The following is a 20543-nucleotide window of genomic DNA, read 5'->3' as shown; positions in this document are numbered from 1 at the left end:
ACCTCTACCTGCCCAGCACCTACAACAGGAATCAGAGCCTAGTAGGCCTATGATAAACATTTGAGGAATGAACAAGATAGGGTCCTGCTCTCAGAAAGCTTACATTCTGCTTGTGGAAACAGTAACAAATTCAGTACACACACAGGAACTCAGTTTGTGATAAGTGCTATGAAGGGAGGAAATCTAGTGATATGATGAAGAGTAACCACAGCAAGGAAGGGTCTACTTCAGATGGAAGAATAAGTAATAATCTAGTTAAGCAATGATGGTGGCTTAGACTAGGAACAGCAATGGCGAGAGATGGTGCACCTTTGATGGCGGAATTAGTGGGGGTTTTTTTTCTGGCCCTGCCACGCGGCTTGTGGGATCTTAGTTCCCCAACCAGGGATCCAGGGATTGAACCTGGCCCTGGGCAGTGAAAGCACCGAGTCCTAACCACTGGACCACCCCCCCCAGGGAATTCCCCAGGATTGGTGATGAATTAAAGGGGAGTAGAGGGAGAGTGAGAGGAAGAAAGGAAGACTCGTACATTTTGACCTGAGCAACTAGGTAGATGGTTTATTGAGATGGGGAGGACTGGGAAGGCATGAATCAAAGCTCCATTTTGAACATGTTAAGTATGACCATTACAGATCCACATGGATACGTCAAATAGGCAATTGGATATATGGGTCTTGGAGCTCAGAGGAGAATTCTGGGGATAAAAACTTAGGAGTCGCCTGCATACAGATAGTGTTTAAAGCCATGGGATTGGATGTGATATGGAAAAGAGGCTCAGGTCTCAGCTGTGGGGCCCAATGTTTAATATTCCAGTTGAGAAGGATGAGTCATCAAGGGAGGGCTGAGAAGGGCTGGCCAGAAAGGTAAAAGGAAAACCAGGAGAGTATGAAATACTGGAAGGCAATAAAGAAGAGTGTTTTGAGATGGGGCAGCTAACAACATTCAGAATCCAACCAGTGGCCAGAAAAAAATGATCAGAATGCCAACCTCCTGTTTTTTTTGATTTCCTAGAAATTCTCAGCTTCAGACTTCAATTTCCCTTAAGCTTGGATCTACCCTAAAATATAGAGTCTGTCTCCATACCTAACCCAGTTATATACATACACTCACCATGTCCATTTTTCCAAATCTTACAGTTATTCATACAATTATGGAATGCCTATTATGTGCCAGGCCCCAGGATAGGATGGGGAGGGGGAAAAAAAACCTAGTCCGGGCACTCAAGGAGCCCTCAGGAGCTTACAATGTATCAAAAAAGACAATCACTCAAATAAATATACTTAAATATACAGTTACAAACTGAGAAGTGCCACGAAGGAAAAGTATAGGGCCACATGAGAGCCTGTCACAGTATCACCTTGTCTGGATTATGCATGACATGCACAGCATCCATCTTTCACACACAGATTTTTACTGTGCCCCAAGGCCACCCTGGACAGAGACTTGGGGGATTGGGTCTAGTAGTATCAATCAAGTATCAATCCTCGTATAAACTCACCAGGTGACCTTGAGCAAGTCCTCTCCGCTCTTTGGGCCTTTTTCCTCTTCTGTACAATGGAAGGCTGAGAGGTAGACTAGATCACAGGTTCTTAACTTAGGGCCCATGGATGGGCTTCAGGGACACAAAAATATATGGAAAAGTGTGTTGTTGTTTTTTTTCTTCTAGACAGTGGGCCCACAACTTTAATTAGATCCTTCAGAGGGGTTGTGACCCAAAGAAACCCAAGGACCTAAGGAGCAGACAGTTGTGTGATGATGTGAGCAGTGGAACCAGATGACAAAATGATGGACTCTGGAAGTAAGTTTTTGTTTCTTGGACACCCATACCCTTCCCTTGACCTTGTCAACATGTACAGTGTTGGAAGAGAAGGCCTGATCCCCCTCCTATGGATAGTGAAGCTTAACCACCACATAATGGTGCCCTAGAGAAAGGATGGGAGGAACTTACCATTGGCGGCCCCTCTCCAGGAGCAGAACAAAGAAAGGTTCCCACCCCACACAGGAAGTTTCTATTACCCTTTGTGTCACCTGCTCCACAGTGACCTGCCCTGGGTCCACTTCATCTGCTCCCCCATCATTCTTGGCTGGAGTATAGACACAAACGTACCTCCCTGCTAGAGGCAAGGTTGGGATGTTTATACAAAGGAACTTTCATTAGAAACTAAAGAGAATTCCCCTCTCAAAAGAAAGCACTTTGGGGCTTCCCTGGTGGCACAGTGGTTGAGAATCTGCCTGCCAATGCAGGGGACACGGGTTCAAGCCCTGGTCTGGGAAGATCCCACATGCCGCGGAGCAACTGGGCCCGCGAGCCACAATTACTGAGCCTGCGCGTCTGGAGCCTGTGCTCCGCAACGAGAGAGGCCGCGATAGTGAGAGGCCCGCGCACCGCGATGAAGAGTGGCCCCCGCTTGCCACAGCTGGAGAAAGCCCTGGCACAGAAACGAAGACCCAACACAGCCATAAATAAAATAAATAAATAAAATTTAAAAAAAAAAAAAAAAAAAGCACTTTGAAATTAACTAAGATGTCTGTAAATTAGAAATTCTGGATTCCACTTGTAAGAATGTTTAGCCAAAAGACAGCTTGTTTGGCATAGTCTTCAGGACATCAATCACCTTTCTCTTCCTTGTCTCCTCTAAGGATGTGGGAGGGAGATTTGGGGGCCTCTCTGAGGTCCAGTAGGTTTCCAACCCTTCCAGAACCTGTGTCTTGATCTCCTGCCAAGGGTTGGCCATACTATAGGAAAGGAAGTATTTTCTCTGGAATCCAAAAGGCTGTATGAATTATGGGTTGCGAGTTATGTGCGGGGTAGGAGAGACAAAAAGGCAGAGACAGAGCCTGTGCATAGCCATTGTGTTTTATTGGATCTGGTATACTTCTTATTTTACAAAAATTACAGAGGAACCAAAAATGCAAAGCAGTCAACAGTGTTCTGATAGGAAAGGGGGCTCCCTGGGGACCCTCCCCCTCAGATCACAGCTGACTGGGAGAGTGAGCTAAATGGGACAAGCAGATATATTAAGGGGTGGCGGCACGGCAGCGGTGCTGACAGTGAGGTGGGACCTGGGTCCTATGGTCCCTGCCTTCAAGGTGTGCTCAGGGGCATCTCTGGGTAGATTGAATAGAGCAAGAGGAGACTCTGGGTGGGCAATGAGGAGGCTATATCGGGGGGCAGGAATAGAGCCTGGGTATATCACAGAGTCTAATAAATGCCCCCACACTGGGTTCAAATCTATGCCTGCCTCCTTCCTTCCTTTTTCTTCTAAGGCATCCACTGTGTGGTCCCTGACTTACTCTGTGCCTCCAAGTCTAGAGGAAATGGCAAATGAAAACTTAAGCTGTAGCCATCAGAGAGGGTAGGCTGAAACTTCGGCAGGTATCAGCCAAGACAGCTCCCACCTATCTTCCCCCTGCTGCCACCACCACTACACAAACAGGAAGGGAGGAGAGGAGGGAATTCCAGGGATGAGCCAAACACCAGGATCTCAGACTCTCCTGGGATACTTGGAAATTTTCTGGGGTATTTCCAAGGAAACAAGGTCTTCTGAAGAGCCTGGAAATTTATATTCTGACAGCTTGGAATGGCAGACCTGTAGAGCTCAAAGCTATAGCCTGGCATGCTCTCACTGATAATCCCCAGGCCCTTCTGTTCTCTACCCCAGCTACCTCCTAGGACCTAAGCACTGGCTCAGGCCCAAGATTACTCCCTCTACATTCCTGTCCACCTACTACAGGGCTCTCAAAGGCCCTGGTCTGAAAGACCAGTCAGTGCCAAGGACAGAACAGCCTTTCTGATAACGGAGTCTTAGGGGAAATGGTTATGAGATCAGGGATGGGGGAAGCACCATAGCAGGAGACATTTTGTCTAGCGTTGTGGTTTCTCAAGTGGGGGTGGAAGGGGAAGGACCACTCAATTCCTATAGCAGGGGCACCCTCAGCACTGAGTTTCAGGCAGGAAGGGGGAGCTGTTGGGAGTTGGGAACACCCCACAGATACACTCTGCCCACTCCCTAGCCCCCTCAGCTCCAGCAATCTGGACTGAATCCCCAGGCTCTTGGACTCCTATAGACCCCAGGGTAGAGCTAGGATGAGGACAGACCTGGGAAGAGAAAGGTGAGGTCCACCTGGACTAGGGCTAGAGCATGGTCCCCCCAGGACAACTGACCCCCTCTCCTGGGGAGCTAGATGACATTGTCAAAGAGCTGCATGGACCTCATGATGTTCTCGTCCTGTAGCCATGGTGGGAGAGAGGCAGATTGGAGAGAAAGAAAAAGAGCTTATCAGAGACAGGGAGAAGAACACTGACTCAGAAATGGGGACGTTCAGAGACAGAGAGAGGCAGTGAGGAAGGAGACACCCAGAGAGGTGGGAAAGGGACAGGCCTCCCCAAGTTATGAAGGAAAAGATTCAGAGGCGGCAGTGAGTTAGGGAAATAGTACTCTGCCCAAAGGAGCCTTCTCCTACATCATTGAATCAGGCCCTGAGTCCAGACCAGGGAAATGTAGAGGGCAGGGCCCTGTACCTTTTGACAAGATTCAATGAATTCCTCAATAGTCACCACGCCATCTTTGTTCCTGTCCATCTTCTGCAAAAAGGTAGTCAGGTAGGGAAAACAGGAGGGATGACAGGAGAGAGGCAGGCAGAACTTGGGTAAGTTCCCTTCTGGGACCTCACCTCCTTCCCTTCACTCTAAAACCCAGCCTACCCAGTCCCAGGCACCTGGAAGAAGCTCTCCACGTGTTCCCTTGGGGCCTCCTCCCGGAGTGCAGGATACGTATACTTGCCCATCATATCATAGATGGACTTCATGATATCAAGCATTTCCTGTTAGGCCGAGAGAGAAGAGGATCCCTCCTCAGAGCCTCCAGCCTCCAAACTAGAAGGCCTAGAGCCTAGGGCAGACCCCACCCCTTGCTGGTGATGTATATGTGGGTCATATATCCCTCCTATGGGTCCTTTACACCTGCCCGCACACATACAACCCCTCCAGCTGTTCAGTTGCCTTGTACCTCCTTGGTGATGCAGCCATCCTTGTTGAGGTCATACAGGTTGAAGGCCCAGTTCAGCCTGTCATCTGTGGTTCCCCGAAGAATCACTGACAAACCAGCCACAAAGTCCTAGGAAGGAGGCAGGGGAAAATGGGTCTTCTGATACCTTTCACCCAACCCTCTCTCTGGGTTTGGCCTGGCCCTGAAGCCCCAGGAAACATGCTTCCCTGGCCCACAGTCTCCAGCTCACCTCAAAACTGACTGAGCCATCATGGTTGGTGTCAAAGGCATTGAAGAGAAAAGTGGCATATGTGCTGGAGTCTGCAGGATAAGTGTGGATGAGTAAGCTTGGCTTCCAGACAGGAGAGGACTTCCTACCTCCCTACCTCTATGGGGCTCCTCAAACCCCATTCACTTGGCATTTCCAGCCCTCTCCTCAAGTCAGCCTAGAGATGGACAGCTGCTTCCTCTCAGGACTTGTCCCCTCACCTCCTTGAGGAAAGAACTGGGAGTAAATCTGCTTGAAGTTCTCCTCATTGACAATTCCGCTGGGACATTCCTGGGGGTAGCGTAGGGAAGGAAACCAGACTGAAGGAAGAGACAAAACCCCCTTCCACTCACCGCCCCCACCCACGTTCCCACCCAACCCTCCCTGTCCAGAGACTCCCAAAGAGAGGGGAAATCTTCGTGTCTCCAGGGGGCTCACCATGTAGCTCTTCTCCTGGAGGAAAGACTTCTCCCAAGCGCACAAATAAAAAACACAGAACTGACAGACCAATCTACAGGCTCCGCCCCTTCTCAAACCAGCAGGAACTCCTATCTAGAAGTTCGGTCTGTGGTGGAAGGGTAGCTGTCCCTTCTCCTCCCCTCCCCTGTCACTCCTCAAAGCCTCCAGGCCAACCTTTCAGAAAAGCCCTGGATAGGCCCTGCCCCTCCCCAGTTTGGTTCAGCTTTGCACTCACGTTTTTGAAACCACGGTACAGGACCTGCAGCTCCTTGCGCGTGAACTTGGTTTGCTCCTGCAGCTGCTCCAGACCCTCGGGCCGGTGACACACGGTGGACAGTTCAAACTCATCCTCCACGCTGTCTGCGGGGTGGGGGCGGTTGGGGGGGACAGCCGCGCCTCAGGCCTGTCCCCCACGACCCCTCTTCAAAATCACTGAACCATCCATCCCCCCATATCCGACGCCGGAGACCAGCCTGCCAGTTCCCCGGACCCAGAGCCAAGGACATCAAGGCAAGGAAAGATGATGCTGGTCGGCTTCGAGGTATATCAGCGGGCCCAGCGCAAGGCCAGGCCTGGCCCCAGAGCCCGGGGTCTGAGTCAGCGCTGGCCCCTGGGCCCTTGATCCCTGGTTGGAGGGGAAGGCCCCCAGCCCCGTCTTCGTCCCAAAAGGCCAGGAGTAGGAAAATTGGGTTAGAGAGGGGGCTTCTGAGGGTTCGAGCCCTGGGCCTCCGCTTACCAACTCAGATCCGCCCAGTCTCACCCTTGCCCCGCCCAGATCCTTCCCTCCAGCCAAGCCCCGCCTATCACAGCCATGCCCGAGCCATGCCCCGCCCAGCTCCAGCCAAGCCCCCTCCACACCCCACTCCTGCCACACCCCTAGTGTGCCTTAGAGAAGGCCACCACCCCTGGCCCCGTATCAGCCCCGCCCCTGTTCCCAACATCCAGTCCCCAGGCAGGTGCCCCCACCCCAGGCTCCCGAAGTCCCCCGCCCCCGCCCCCACCAGGAGAGTAAGTCACCTGGGTCCAGCGGGCGGGGTCTGTGGGGGCGGAGGGAGGCTGGGGCGGCTAATGCTGAAGGGAGCGAACTGTCACCGAGAAAGCGGAGGACCCGGCCAGCTGCACACACCTCGCCCCTCACACTCACAGCAAATCTCACAGACCTGCGTGTTACAGTGCACACACCCCAGCCTCCCACGCGCACAGAGGCACACGTAACGAATGAGCACAGACACACACGAATCGGACCCCGCGCTCATCCCCCTGCCCTTTTTCCGAATCGACCCCCATTGTGGGACCCAGCAGAATCAAACACAACGACCTTCTCAAATGAGTACAAACCGGGCCTTTATAGCTTGCAAAGATGCAGTATGTATAATCCTGTGAGGTGGGCAAAGCCCAAATGAGGAAACTGAGGCCTACAGACAAAGCTTGGTCACTCAACTGGGGACCAGGCTGGTACTAGGAAACTCAAGTATCCTGGCATCTGGAGGAAGGCGGGCTCCATCATTACACTTGCATCCATCTAGTCAAGGCACTGGTGACCTACATCTCAAGGCCCAAAACATGCCCAGGGGCGGGGAGGGCGGCCAGACACTAACCCCAGCTGAGCCACGCACAGACCCTCACAGCCGCCTGGTCCCACCCCTGCCACACTGGCCACACTCACACAGGCTCAGAGTGGCCTCAGCCTGTCACACTGACCACGCCCAAACACCCAGATCCTGCCCATTTCGCACACCCAGATGGCCCACACACTCAGGCCCCGCCTCCAAACTGACCACGCCCACACATTCCGCTCTGCGCTGCGTAGCTACGCCCCCTCACACTCCTGGTCAGCCAGTGCCCAGCCCACCTCCGCCACATTGGTCACGCCCACACACACTCACGCCGGCCGGCTCCCCTCACACCGGTCACACCCCGACACATACGGGCCCCACCCCCGGAAGCACAGGAGAGGCACTTGCTTTCACTGACTGAGGGCAGGGCTTGGGGCCCGCAGCAAGGCAGCAGCTTGAGGAACCGCTGCTTCAGCGCTTTTTTAGTGGGCCCTGGAGGGTGGCCTGGGAAGAGAGAAGACCCCAGGAAGGTACATTAACCCCACTGTCCCTCTGTTCCCTGTACCCTCCCCACCATCACAAAGCAACCCCGGCTGGGGGCGGGTGTTGGGGGAAAATGGGGGGTGGGTAATGGTGAGAGTAGCTGGGGCCGGTTAGGGGAGTCCAGTGGGTTTCACAGGCATGGAGAGTCCACCAAGGTGGCTCGGCATTTTGTATAAAGGGACACAGCTGGGAACAGCGAGGTGGCCGGGGCGGGGGGGTGGAGTAGCATTGGCCTCAGTCTTTGTTGACCCAGCGTCCTTGGCTCCAGTGCTACAGCTGGACCTCTGAGGGTGATGTCCAACCCGGGGGCTGCCTGCCTCTCTCACACACACACACAGTGACAGGTGTGCATACATAGTGTGATAAATCAGAGTGATGGATGCCACACAAGGACCGCTTGATACCTAGTACCTCATTCATACCCAGTGGCCTCCCAACACATGCACACACACACACACAGACATACACACTTTGACCTAGTACTTCTTAATACAAACATATACAAATGTGACTGACCTGGGAAAAACATGACAGACATACATTAGGAACCATACAGGCCATCTTACACACAGCATGATCAAACCACACAAGAACACACAATGACCCTGGGACATCACATCACAGTGTGGTCACCATGACATATCAAGGTCACCACACACATGCCCATATCATATTGTGACCTAGGTGCCCATGGCACCCAGATACCTAAGACTGCACCTCACCCACAGAACCTGCATTTGCCCTGGGTACACCCCCACCTTTCTTTCCTATAACCCCTCATTCCAAGGCACCTAGAATCTTCCCGCCAGCAGAACAGAGTTCTCAGCGAACTCATCCGCCCTAAAAGTGTGTCCCTTCCCAGTCTTTTCTAGTATGGCTTACTCTTTGAAGGTGAAATGATAGCAAACTTTGAGGCAATGACAGACCTTGGAGATGAGTATTTTGTTGTAATGTGGGACTACCCGGAGCCCACTGATCACAGTTCCCCTCACTTCCTCTTATTTACACATGTGTCCTATGGCTCTAATTGTATCCCAGAGAGACCCTCCAAGTTCCTGTTGTGTGTCTGTCTCCTGGCTGCACCCACCTCCAGACTCCAGGGTCAGAGCTCACTGGACCTGGCATACTGACTGAAGCTGGCCTCAGTCCATTCCTGGAGGGGCCCAATTTCCTTTAGTTGTAGATTGGCACCCCAGCTCCCTTGCAGGCCCTGCCTCCCAAGCCGGCTCCACCCTCAGGAAGATGCTGTGCTCCCAGGAGGGAACTGCTTGAAGTCAGCGCCTCCTCTCCCTCCCATTTGTCCTCTCTCCCCAGGAGCTATGGAGAGGTGGGAGGGAGGCAGTGAGCTGAGTGAGGGATCGATGGCGGCCTGGCCTCTGGCCCAGGGTTCCATTAGCCTGGACTTTGGTTTCCCGAAGCTGATTGTGCCTGGGGCCTCTGGTGGTGTAGTAGCCTCTGGACTGCGGGATGGCTCCCCCTGCCTCTCCCAACCTCCCCCTCTTCACACATCCCCCCATCTGGTCCCCTGCCTGCTCCAAGGACTCAGTCTCCTCTAGGCTCCTCAGAAGGTGGGAAGAGAAAGGGGGTGACTTCAGCAGACAGGATGCCTCCCCCCTTCCCACCAATAGTCTAAAGGGGATGGAAAGTTAGAGCCCAACTGACAATCTTTCCAGGACTGGATGAATCCCAGTTCATCTAGGACCAATCCCTGCGACCCACCCCACCCCACCCCAATAAATGCAGCAGAGGATGGAGGGTAGACTAGGAGTTTTCTGCTCTTACAGAACCCTAGAGCAGGCAATTCACGGACCTTCTTCCCTAGCTCCTTTCACATTTTTTCAGTTCTCCCAGGTGTCTACCCTGCAGTCCTCTTATCATGGTTCTTGCCTGTTTTCCTGTAGCCATGCTATCGAGCTGCACAGGTCTTGGCATGAAGAAGAGGGAGAGGCTAAAACTCCCTGGGGAGGCAGAACATGTTCCCCTCTCTACCTCCAGTATCACTCTCCCCACCTGACATTGGGGTTGGGTGGAGAATTGCCTTCCCACTCCCAATGTCCAGACTCTGGAACCCATTCTGCCCTTAGATCCTGAGAGGACCTGGGAGAGGCAAGGCGGTTTGGGAGGCAGGGTCCCTGATCTGATCCACCCCTCACTCTCCTACCAGATTTGTCTATGAATGTCTCATTCACAGTGATCCCACTCCTGTCCCTCCAGAACCCACCCCATCCCTAGCCTTGGGTATGGAGCTGGTATTTCATCAGGGAACTCTGGGAATAGCCACACACACAATCAGATGCCCAAAGAGGCTCAGCCACACACTCCGTGCCCCTCAGGCACAGTCACATCTGCCATCTCATAAAGCGACACACTCTGTCACTCAGACACATTAAATCACACCCCTGTCACATACACAGGCTCAAGTAGTCATACGTTTTGTCCTTTCTCACACACGTGAACACACAGCCACACCCCCTGTATCTCTCACACACTGAGTCCACACACACCCTGTAACCCACGCCTGCAAGGATGGAGGTGTGGAGAGTCACACACATCTTCAGAGCCGTTGTGGGTCCCTGGCCCCAAAAGGGACTCCCCAGAAGTCTGGTGTTATCTCAGGACCCCTGGAACCTCCTTCCTCTATTCCAGATACCCCTGCCTGTCTCCAGACTTTTCCTCATTCCCCCCAGTTTACCCTTATTCTCAATCCCAGTCCCCCCATGCTGTACCCCCTCATCACCTCCCTGGCTCCTGGCCCTCTCTCTTCACCTCCCTCAGACACCCAATCCCCCAGATTCCCTCCTCACCTCCCCCAGATCCACTCCTTGAGTCCCCCTCTTTGCCTCTCCCAGATGTCCTGTTCCCCCAACTCCTCTCCTCCCCTCCCCCAGATGCCCCATCCCATCACTAACCTGCTTACCCCTGCAGCCCTCACCCCAGTCATAAAGTCAGAGTAATCTTCTCCCCAACCCTGCGGGCCACTGTCCTTCTAGCCAGCAGGCCAGACATGCCCAGACACCTGGGTTACCTTCCAAGGAGACAGGCTCAAAGAGGCCAAACTGCTCCAGGACCTTGACAAACAGGGCGAGGACCACAAGCACAGCGACCATCTCCAGCCCTTCCAGGTTCATGGTGGGCCTGGGGCATGGCCCCACAGGCTGAGGCTGGCCCTCCCTACTCACACTTCCTCCCCCTCAGGCTCCCCAGCCTGAGTAGGACTGCCCACAGTCTCCCTCCCCCTCTCGCTCCCCGGATCTCCTCCCTCTCCCCCTCCCCCCGCCTCCCCACAGGCCTCCCAGCCACAGCCTCCAAGCCACAGCCTCTTCCTCTTCACGGGGCCACTTCTGCCTGTGGATTGGTATCTCCTCCGGAGCTTTTGGTGTGAAGGCTACGGGCCAGGCCAGACCAGAGAAGGGGGGCAGTGCCTTGCCTCTGCCCCTGAGAGAGCTTCCCTCAGACACCCTGTGGCTACTCTGTGCCAAAGAGAGGGGGCAGAGGGAAGACCTGTGCTTAGAGAGAAGGCAGGGAAGGGCAGGGTGTGTGTGTGTGTGTGTGTGTGTGTGTGTGTGTGAAACTAGGAGCTGCACATGCATAAGTAATAGATGTGTGGGTCAGAATATGTTATGGGTGTCTGAGTGTTTTCTTGTGTGTATATTCCTGTATGTGTATGGAGAGTATGTGTACCTCCTCTTACGTGTGTCTGTGTGTGTGTTTACACATGATTGTGCACCTGTCCTAGGAGTGTGTGTGGTGTATATGGGTATGTAACCTGGGTGTCTGTGGGGTGTGTGTGTGAGAGTGTATTGGAGTATTTCTGAGTGTGTATGGGGTGTGAGGTATCTGTATTTTAGCAGGGTGTGGCATGTGGGTCTGAAGATTGGTAGTATGGATGTGTCATATAATTAGGAGTATGGGTCTGTGGTGGTTGTGTAATTGTATCTGCATGAAAGTGTATGAGAATATAAGGGAGGAGAAGGTGGTGACCTCTCCAGTCAGGAGGACACCACCACCATCGATTGCGTTTGCCATGGAGACTGAGAGGCGGGAAGCACTCTCTTCCCACAGGCCACAGGGAAACTGAGGCCCAAGGGAGGGAGGATTAGGTCCAGTAGCCTGGGCAGGAAAACAGCCGCTTAGCCCTATCATGACCCTCTGGGGAGGGGACTTATTGCAGCTGCCTTTGGGACCCAGAGAATCAAGCTCCTTGGGAGAGGAGGGATGTGCTCTTCCTTTCCTCCTGGCAGGGGCCTCACCCAGGAGCTGCCAAAACCCTCCCTGTTCTTTGGGAATCTTTACTGAGCTGATGGAGAAACCCAGAGTAGGAGGGAAATCTGAACCTTCCAAGGGAGCCACACAGCCCCGGTGTATTCCTGGAGCCCCTCCCCCGTCTTCCCGTCTCCCTCAAGGTGGTGGTGAAGGCGGCGGTGGTGTCTGTAGTGGGGTGGGGAGAGGCTTGCAGAACCAGGGAGCCAGAAGATAAGAGCCTCTGGGTTACTGCCACAGCTGGCTAGGGATTGAGCACTCAGTATGTGCTAGATAATGTGCTATGTGCTTACAGACATGATCACATTGAATTTTCACAATAAACCTATGAAAGAGGTACTGTTATACCCACATTATGGGTGGGAAAACTAGACAAAAGGAGCTTAAGAAAATCTCCAAGATCAATAAGTGTCAGAGCTCAATTTTAACCCAGCCTGACTCAGCCTGTGCTCTAAACCACCACGCTACACTGGCTCCTTTCATAGACAGCTTGCCCACACAGGAGGCCCAGTTTAGGGGGATTAACCCAAAGGACCCTTGCCACCTCATCCAGCTCTGGGATGTGTTTCAGCCTCAACTGTTGGGTGGGGGTGGGGATGGGGGCTAGTCCCTACTGCTTCATTTGAGGTTCACGGATCTGCAGTTCTACATGGCCACCACTGGGGGGTCAGGCATCCATCTCACACCGTATCTTACCCCTTCCCTCTCCACCAACCCTTCCAACATCCTTGGGAAGGAGGGTATGCCTCCGGCAGACTTGGTCCTCTGCTTGTCCCCCCTCCCTCCCCCAGGAAGAAGTCAACTCAGGGACTGTTTTTGGCTTCTCACACCTTTGGAGGTTACAGGTTTACAGATGAAATGAGCAAGCATCTCCCTCTCATCGTCCAAAATCCATGCCTGGCATTTAATACCCTTCCCCAACCCTCATCAGCAGATCCCTATTTTTGAGCCAGTTTCGCCTCCTCACTGTCCCCCAAACACACCAAACTCAGTGCTATCTCTGTGGCTTTGCTCCTGCTATTCCCTCTGCCTGGAATGAACTCCCTTTTGCTCTCCTATCCTACAGTTCTTACCTGTCCTTTAGAGACAGCTTAAATTCCCTTCCCTTCAGAGCCTCCAGCCCTCAGCAGGCTCCCAGCTACCTGAAATTCTATGGTAGCCCACTGGGCCCTCAAAACTCAGCACCTAAGTCTGTAATGTTATCAGTGGGAACAGTAAAAGGAGGCAGCATAGCATGGTAGGTAACAGTGTGGGCCAGGGTGCCAGACTCCCTGGGTTCAAATCCCAGCTCTGCCCCTTGGAATTAACTGGGAAAGTTCTTAATCTCTGTGTGCCTCGGTTTCCTACCTCATATGGTTGCTAGGCCCTCCTAAATGAACTAATACACGGAAAGCTGTTAGAATAATTCCTAGCACAGAGTAATTGCTTATAATTGTTTACTGCCATTATTAATAATATTATACTCCCCCCTTACATATCTCAGCAATTTACAAAGCATTTCCACAAACATTGTTATTTCCATGTCTTCTCATGACAACCCCATGAGGTAGGCAGAGTGAATAGTATTGTGCCCATTTCACTGATGAGGTAAATGAGGCCCAGAAAGGTAAAGGAACTTGCTCAAGGTCACCTAGCTAAGAGGAGATGTTGCAAGTTTGAACTCAGGTCTTTCTGGATCAGTCCTGTTTCCTCAATTAGATTCCAAGCTCCTAGAGGGCAAAGATGTTAAAAAATTGGACATATACAAATTGAATGCCAGGCTCTGAGCTGGTGCCTGTGGAACAAAGGTGAACCAAACAGGGTTCTGGCTCTCCTGGGCAGGGAGAGACAGCCCACTGACAGAACTATAAGGTATCTACTCATTCAAAAAATATTTGTTGTGTGCCTACTATGTGGTAGGAACTGTTCAAAGCAGGCCATGAAATGAGCTCTAGTCTTCTACCTGGGAGCCCAGGAAAAACCTGGAGCGGGTATTTTTTGAGCTGGTTCTTAAAGGATGGCTAAAATGTCAACAGTCTGCCTTAACAAAGGGACCAACATTTATTGAGCATGTTTTTTGTCCTTGATACTTTACACATGTTATCTCATTTAGTCCTCATAATAGACCTGAGGGATAGGGTCTATTATTCCTGTGTTTACAGCTGAAATGGTCAGATTGAGTAGCAGTATACCCATTTTGCAGATGAAGGAACTGAAGCTCAGAGAAGTGATTGCCCCAAGATAACACAGATGATAAAGGATAGGTCGAGACTTGAACCAGAACCAGTGATCTGCCAGCTCCCTCAGGCTGTCTCTCCAACGTGTGTGGAGGTGTCAAGGAATCCTGAGTGACTGCAGCTTAGTTCGTATTGGGGGAGCTATGAGTGATAAGACCAGAAAGGGGCAGATTCCATGGAGCCTTGAATGCCAAGCCAGGCTATTTGATTGGAAAGAGGCAGCACAGCAGCATTTCCTTGCTCTCTGCTGCTGATTCACAGATGGACAGGTTGACAGCGGTTTAGCCGGTTGTCCTGTCTGCGGACCCTCCTCTTCTTTCTCTCACCCTCACCCTCAACCTTCAGAGACCTTGACCCAGCCTCACAGGACTCAAGGTCCTAAATCAACGAGGCCTCTGGTGAGAGAATCTGATATAAGTGAAAGAGCAAGTTGTTTTTCAGGCTCTCTCTTCCCCCCACTGAGACCTCTCAAGTCTCTGGGCTCTGTGAGAAAGTTGCCCAGGTCTGTCCTCCCCAAGCATCCCTGTGCCACTTTGCTCTCCACCCAGAGGAGTGAAGTCTTAATGAAAACACTTCAAGCAGAGTGAGGGCTGAAGGGAAAACTATCTTGAAGCATTAGGTGAGCCCTCCCTTAGATCCCTCAAATCTCACCACGGAGATACACCTATCATTTAGTTATTTACCTCCCGAAGTTCAAACCCAGAGAAATACTGCCGAATGAAGGGGGCCCATAGTATGTAACTGTCCCACTTTCCCATCTGCCCTTGCTCCCCTAGTGAAGAACCCAACCAGTAAAGACCCTTCTGTCAGCCCTCCAGCCCCACTCCATCCCCAGCCAGGCCAGAAGACAGAGCAGCCCCCAGCTGCATCAGGTAATTAATGACCTCCCTAGGCCCTGGGGCTGTTTCAGGGCCTAGAAGTCATGCCTGCTATGATTGAGAGCTGGCCCCGCCTGGCTCCAGCCATCTGTCACTTGAGACAGGCCCAAGCAGGGGGCTTGGAGGACACATGCTTCCCAAGAGACATCCAAGCATGGCTTTGGCTTAGCACCATCTCCTCTCCTTCTGGGAGCACATTGTAAGGAGAGGCCTGCTTATACTCCAGGGGCTCAAGGGGATACTGTGCAGAGAGCCAGAGAACTACAGATCCCAGAGTGCCACCAGGCTAGGATGTTTTGGTCTCCCCAGGTCAGGTGGGGAGGAGATGCTGGGTTCTGTGGGCCCTGCCCAGGCAGCTCTAAGGAAACCCAAGTGGAGGTGTCCATAATCTCAGCAGTGCCATGATATAATACCCACAATCCATGTCATAAATTCCACAAATCCCACACCAAGGTACAACCTTATGAAGTCTATAGAGCTAACTTAGTGTGACTCAGGAACCCCCAACCCAACTCTAAAGCACAGAACTCCAGGTACATGCAGTCTTAGTGTCACAGAATTCCAGGGATACGTAACCCTAGGGGTGCACAGCCCCAGTGATCACAACCCCATTGAGGCACAAACCCCCTTAATACAGACTCCCAGAGATAGACAAAACGGTGACATACAATCCTTATGCCACACAAGTCTATCCATCCATCATGCATAAACTCACTAGCTGAGTTCATGTTGGTCCAGTCCCACCTCAGGATTTTTTCCTTCTGCACACTGCCCCTACTCATCTTAAGATCCCATTAAACTAAGCAATTGGGTAAAGAGCTTTGCCTTTTCCCTGCTCTGCTGCAAGCTTCCTCCCTTCATCCCTGTGAGGGGCCTTGCCTCTTACATCCACCTGCTTGAGGCCCCCACCTCTGCTCTCAGTAAGGAGCCCTGCCCCCTCTTCCACCATTGTGAGGGACCATGATGCCCCTTCTCCTTTCCTCTTTGAAGACCCCTATGTCCTCCACCTTCTCTTTACGGGACCCTATCCCAAGTTCCACTTCTGTTGGAGTCTTGCCCTTTAAACTTTTCTTTGAAGGATCCTGCCCCTTCCACCTCTGTGAGGGGCCCTTTCTCTCCCCACCTCTGTAAGGCTCCTATCCCACTTCGCTTACTTTTTGAGGGGTCCAGCCCTTTCCTCCCTTCCTCATACCTGGCGACAGCGACCCAGTCACCAGCTGGTAGAGGGATCGCGCTGCCTGCCCCAACGGGCTCCGGCACCTGCTGGGGCATCTGTTCATGGTCCTGCGGTGAGCACAGAGGTCAAGCTCCGCCCCCAAAGCCCGGGGCGTTCTGATCTCCGCCCCCAACGGAGTGGGCCCTGCGTGGGCGGCGCGGGAGGGCCGGACCCATAGGACCAGGATCTCAGGCAATAGAGCCTCGTTCCGCTTCCCGTCTTCTCCCGGCCACACGAGGGGAACTCACCCTGGCCCCTGCGCCTGAAGCACCCGTCCCCCAAATTCCCAGACTCGGGCGGGGCGGGGCGGGGCCGGGGGGGAGGGGCGGCACGGACTCTCCTTCACAGCCTTCTCTGGGAATATTTTCTGAATTTCCGGTGGGGAAGGGGGCACCCACGGTTTTTGAAAAAGGAGCTGGAGAGGGAATGAACATTATCTTTCATTGCCCCGCTTCATCCCCTCATTCTCTGCCTGTCACACCCCTCCTCTTCCCATTTTGACACAGAGATGCGAAGGGGTTAGAGGACCCAGTTGTCATGGCAACTCCCCACACTTCCATACTTCCTGGACCAATGGGCGCGAGAGTAGAAGGGAAGAGGAGGAACTGACCAGTGTATTGGAGTGACAAAGGGGCGGCAGGGACGTGCCCCTACTGGTCTCTGTCTTCTGGCTCTGAATATCTTTTTCTTGTAACTGTTTTGTGTCCCTGTGTCCCGGTCCGGCGGGTTCACGCTCTCCCCTCATATGCCGATTGTCAGCCAGATGCATCGAGGAGAAGCCCCCCTACCCACAGTCCTGGCCCTGGACTCATCCCTATCTGGTTATACCCAAAGTAAACCCTTCCAGGACCCACTAACGCCTTTAAAACTTCTGACAGAGCCTATGGGGATCCCACTCCTCCGACTGGGATCCCGTATTTTTGGCTGAAAATCCTACATTTACGAGACGAGAGTCACCCTGAACTCCATGGAACCTTGCCACTTGATTTGGCAACATCCTCATCTGGAATCAGCTCCGCAAGCATGGCTCCTCTAAAACCACACGGGGGCGCGCCAGTCCGGGAACGATATTTATGGCCGGCGGGACGCAACTCCGGAGATCCCAGGCCGGGACCCGAGCTCAGGCCTTGGCCAGCCAGGTCCCAACTCTCTCCTCATCTTCTCCAGTCCTTTTCTTGCTTCCGGCTTGGACAGGACCGCAGCGAATCGCTGCCTTTTCCCACCTCGCCGCACTGCCAATAGGTCAGGCCGGGCCCGGAGGTGCTAGATGCGGGACGGGGCGGGGTGAGGCTCAGATTGTTTTCTCCTAAAAGTCTCCCCCAGATTTGTTTTGAGCCTGGGGTGGGAGTGGGTAAGGAAAGAGGCTCGGGCAACCCAGGATGACCTGAGGTATGACTTTAGCGCCCCCTTCCTGTCAGCCTGATAGGCCGGGATGACTGAAGCCAAAGAAAATCCCCAGGTCCGATTCCAGGAATCCCGCCTGCACAAGGAAGGAACATTGGGAATTTGGCTGGCCCTGCTGCACTTCCGCCTTGCAAGCGCTTCAGCACCGCGGACAACGACTCCCCATCCGGCTTCAGCTCAGGCGTCTCCGAGCACCCACCGCCTTAACACCCACCGCCTTAACACCGGCTTCCCAACCCCATTTATCTCCCGCTGTAAGATAAGCCCTCCTTCGAAAGGAGAGCTCCTGGTAGTCTTATTTCTACTTCCCAAGTTGCGTGTGGAGCTATCTACAGCGAGGATGCTCATGACGTGGAACACGATTCTTGATGCTTGTCAACATTTGAACTTTCTATTTCCCTTGGGGGGCAAGCAGGTGGGAAGTAGTATTTCCCATTTTACAGATAACAAAATGGGGCCCAGAGAGCAAAAGTCATACAGAGCTGGTATTCACACTTCTATTCCTGCACCTTCCTGTACAAGGGCTTCCCCACTTCCACCCAGTCTCTGATTCAAATAGCCAAGTGGGGAGCAGATGATTCTACTAAAGGGGAGAATCAGTTAAAGCAGGAAGCAAACACTGATTAATGTGGTGCTAATGAGGGCACTGGGGCCCTTACTACTCTCAAGGATCCTGAGTTGGTGAGAACACAGTTTAAAGCAGAGCTAGTCACCTGGACCTTTGGAATCCATCCAGGCCTGAGGCACATCTAGGGCACATCTGGGGCCTGCATGAGTGGAAGGGCTCCCCCTTTTGGGAGTCTGGGCATAGTGACGAGAACCTCCCCAGGGTGTGTTAGTCAGGGAGACACTTTTTCAAGGCGCTACAACCTAGTCCTCTCCTCTTCCCCAAGTCTTAACCTCACTCTCCTCAAGACAGACAAGGATCATGGCCTCCCTTCACCTCCCCAGCTTGTTTCAGACACAGGGGAGACAGTCTCCCTACTCCCATTCCCTGTTGGAGTTCTTGGGCAGGCTGCACACTGAGAGACAGAAACACACGTATATGGAAATGTACACAAGGTGACACAGTCACCCACACAAACACGTGGATCTGCCTACCAAACCCAGGAATATGCACAGGCACAGATGTACTGGTCTCACATACCTCTCCAGTGTGGGAGAGAGAGGATGCCTGAGCAGCAAAGTGGTTTGGGGGGATACTTAGAAGGGGAGGCCACATGGTACCTCCCAGGCCTAGAGCTTCTATCTCTGGGTCTGGAGGGGAGGCTAGAGGGTTTGTTTTCCTCTGGGTTTGGGTGAAGTTCTGGGAGGGTTGTTGGGGGTTGAAGGAGCTTCAGTTGTAAGAATGATCTCTAAATACTTTGTGGGGGGGGTGCTGATCCAGCATTAACCAAAGCCTCCCCACAGGAGCCGGTGACGCTCCTGGAAGCCAGGCTGGGTAGATGGACACCAGAGTCCTTCCTTGGGCCGACCCGGGCTATTTGTGGAAAACGTGGGGAAGCAGTGGTGTGCACTAAAGACCTCCTTCTGCCCCAGGAAGCCAGAGAAGCAGCAAGGGTAAGACATGCCATAGACACTCACAGAGCCCCACTGCAGACATCACCACATGAAAGTACACAATCAGTATCAAACACCAATATAACCCGCACAGTCTCACAATTAAAACACAACACAACCCACTTTAACACATGCTTGTCCCAGGAGGTTCACAGTCATAAAGTCTTACAAAGAGACATACCACCTTAAAGTGAAGACCTGACGCATACTGGTAGTCACATGCCACTTCATACAGAAAATCACACACTCAAAGCACAGAGTTGCACACAGAACACAGATACTTGGTTAAAACAACTTCATTAGTACAATCAGGGTCCAACACAACCTCACTGAAACATCTGACAAGACATACAATTGCACAATCACACACAATCACACTCACCCTGGCTGTCACCAAGCCCAGGGCACATGGCAACCAGCTGTGGGAGGCGCACACACATACATACACACAGACACAAAGAATGACAGGCGCTCTCGCACGTAACACCTCCCACTATAGACACCCTCCTAGCCTTGTGTCATGCATGCCCACACCTGCTGCCTCTCCCCACCTGCCCACGTGCTCTGCCCCCAACCCCTCCACCCCCCCCGCCGCGGGACCCAAGGCTTTGAACCTCAGTGTCCTGCCGCCCAGAACAGCCGGGAGGGTACCTGGGAATGGGTCAGAGTGTGGGTAAAGGCCTGGCAGGGGTTAGAGGGGCTTAAGGGTCTGAGGGAATGGAATCTACCCTCCTTTCCCCGACCCCCAAGCCACTGACTCACCCGTGAGCTGGTCATAGGATCCGTCCAGGTCTCGGGAATCGGACAAACTCTCCTTACGGCCCTGGCCCCGCATGGCCCCCGGCGCCCCCCTCCCGTCCCCACCTGGGCCGTGGGAGGGGGCGCCGGGTGGCTGGGATAGAGAACTCACACGGCGCCCCCTGGCGGCGTAGTGCGCTGCCGGGGGCTGGGGGCTGGAGAGTCCGCGCTTGGGCTAAGAGCCTGGGGACCGCCGCGGTCTAGGGCCCACCTGGGGATCCTAGGGCAGGAGCGTGAGGCTTGGGCAGTAGGTGAGCGCAGAGCCGGAGGCAGAGTGGAGCGGAGAAGAGCCCGGAGCTGGAGCCGAGCCGCCTCTCCTCCCGCCCCCTCCCCGCGGCTGTCACCGCCACCTCCCCCCTTTGGCACTGCCGGGATTGGCTCCCCCTACCCCCGCCCC

The 20543-nt window shown here is 53.3% G+C and overlaps 1 protein-coding gene across 8 annotated transcripts; it reads right to left on the bottom strand.

Moving 5' to 3' along the window:
• Positions 1 to 2841: 2841 nt before the first annotated feature.
• Positions 2842 to 20486, bottom strand: KCNIP2 (potassium voltage-gated channel interacting protein 2). 8 transcript variants are annotated; one of them, XM_082425393.1, is made up of 10 exons: positions 20111 to 20485; positions 7665 to 7775; positions 6733 to 6786; positions 5951 to 6075; positions 5478 to 5547; positions 5239 to 5309; positions 5010 to 5117; positions 4720 to 4824; positions 4523 to 4585; positions 2842 to 3309 (listed from the first exon to the last, which is right to left on the bottom strand). In XM_082425393.1, the coding sequence occupies exons 1-10, from the start codon at positions 20181 to 20183 to the stop codon at positions 3160 to 3162; spliced, it is 930 nt and encodes a 309-aa protein (XP_082281519.1). In that variant the 5' UTR covers positions 20184 to 20485; the 3' UTR covers positions 2842 to 3159. The 8 variants fall into 8 exon arrangements, with proteins under 8 accessions (XP_082281519.1, XP_082281518.1, XP_082281514.1 ...); XM_082425392.1 differs by having other exon boundaries at positions 2842 to 4229; positions 6733 to 6831; positions 20111 to 20484; XM_082425388.1 differs by having other exon boundaries at positions 2842 to 4229; positions 7680 to 7775; positions 20111 to 20483.
• Between the last annotated feature and the right edge of the window lie 57 nt (positions 20487 to 20543).

The sequence above is a fragment of the Balaenoptera physalus genome (assembly GCF_965194825.1).
Source record: "Balaenoptera physalus genome assembly, chromosome: 14".
NCBI classification, from domain to species: domain Eukaryota; kingdom Metazoa; phylum Chordata; class Mammalia; order Artiodactyla; family Balaenopteridae; genus Balaenoptera; species Balaenoptera physalus.
Note: the sequence above shows the minus strand (reverse complement) of the source record. Positions and strands in the feature narration are given on the sequence as shown.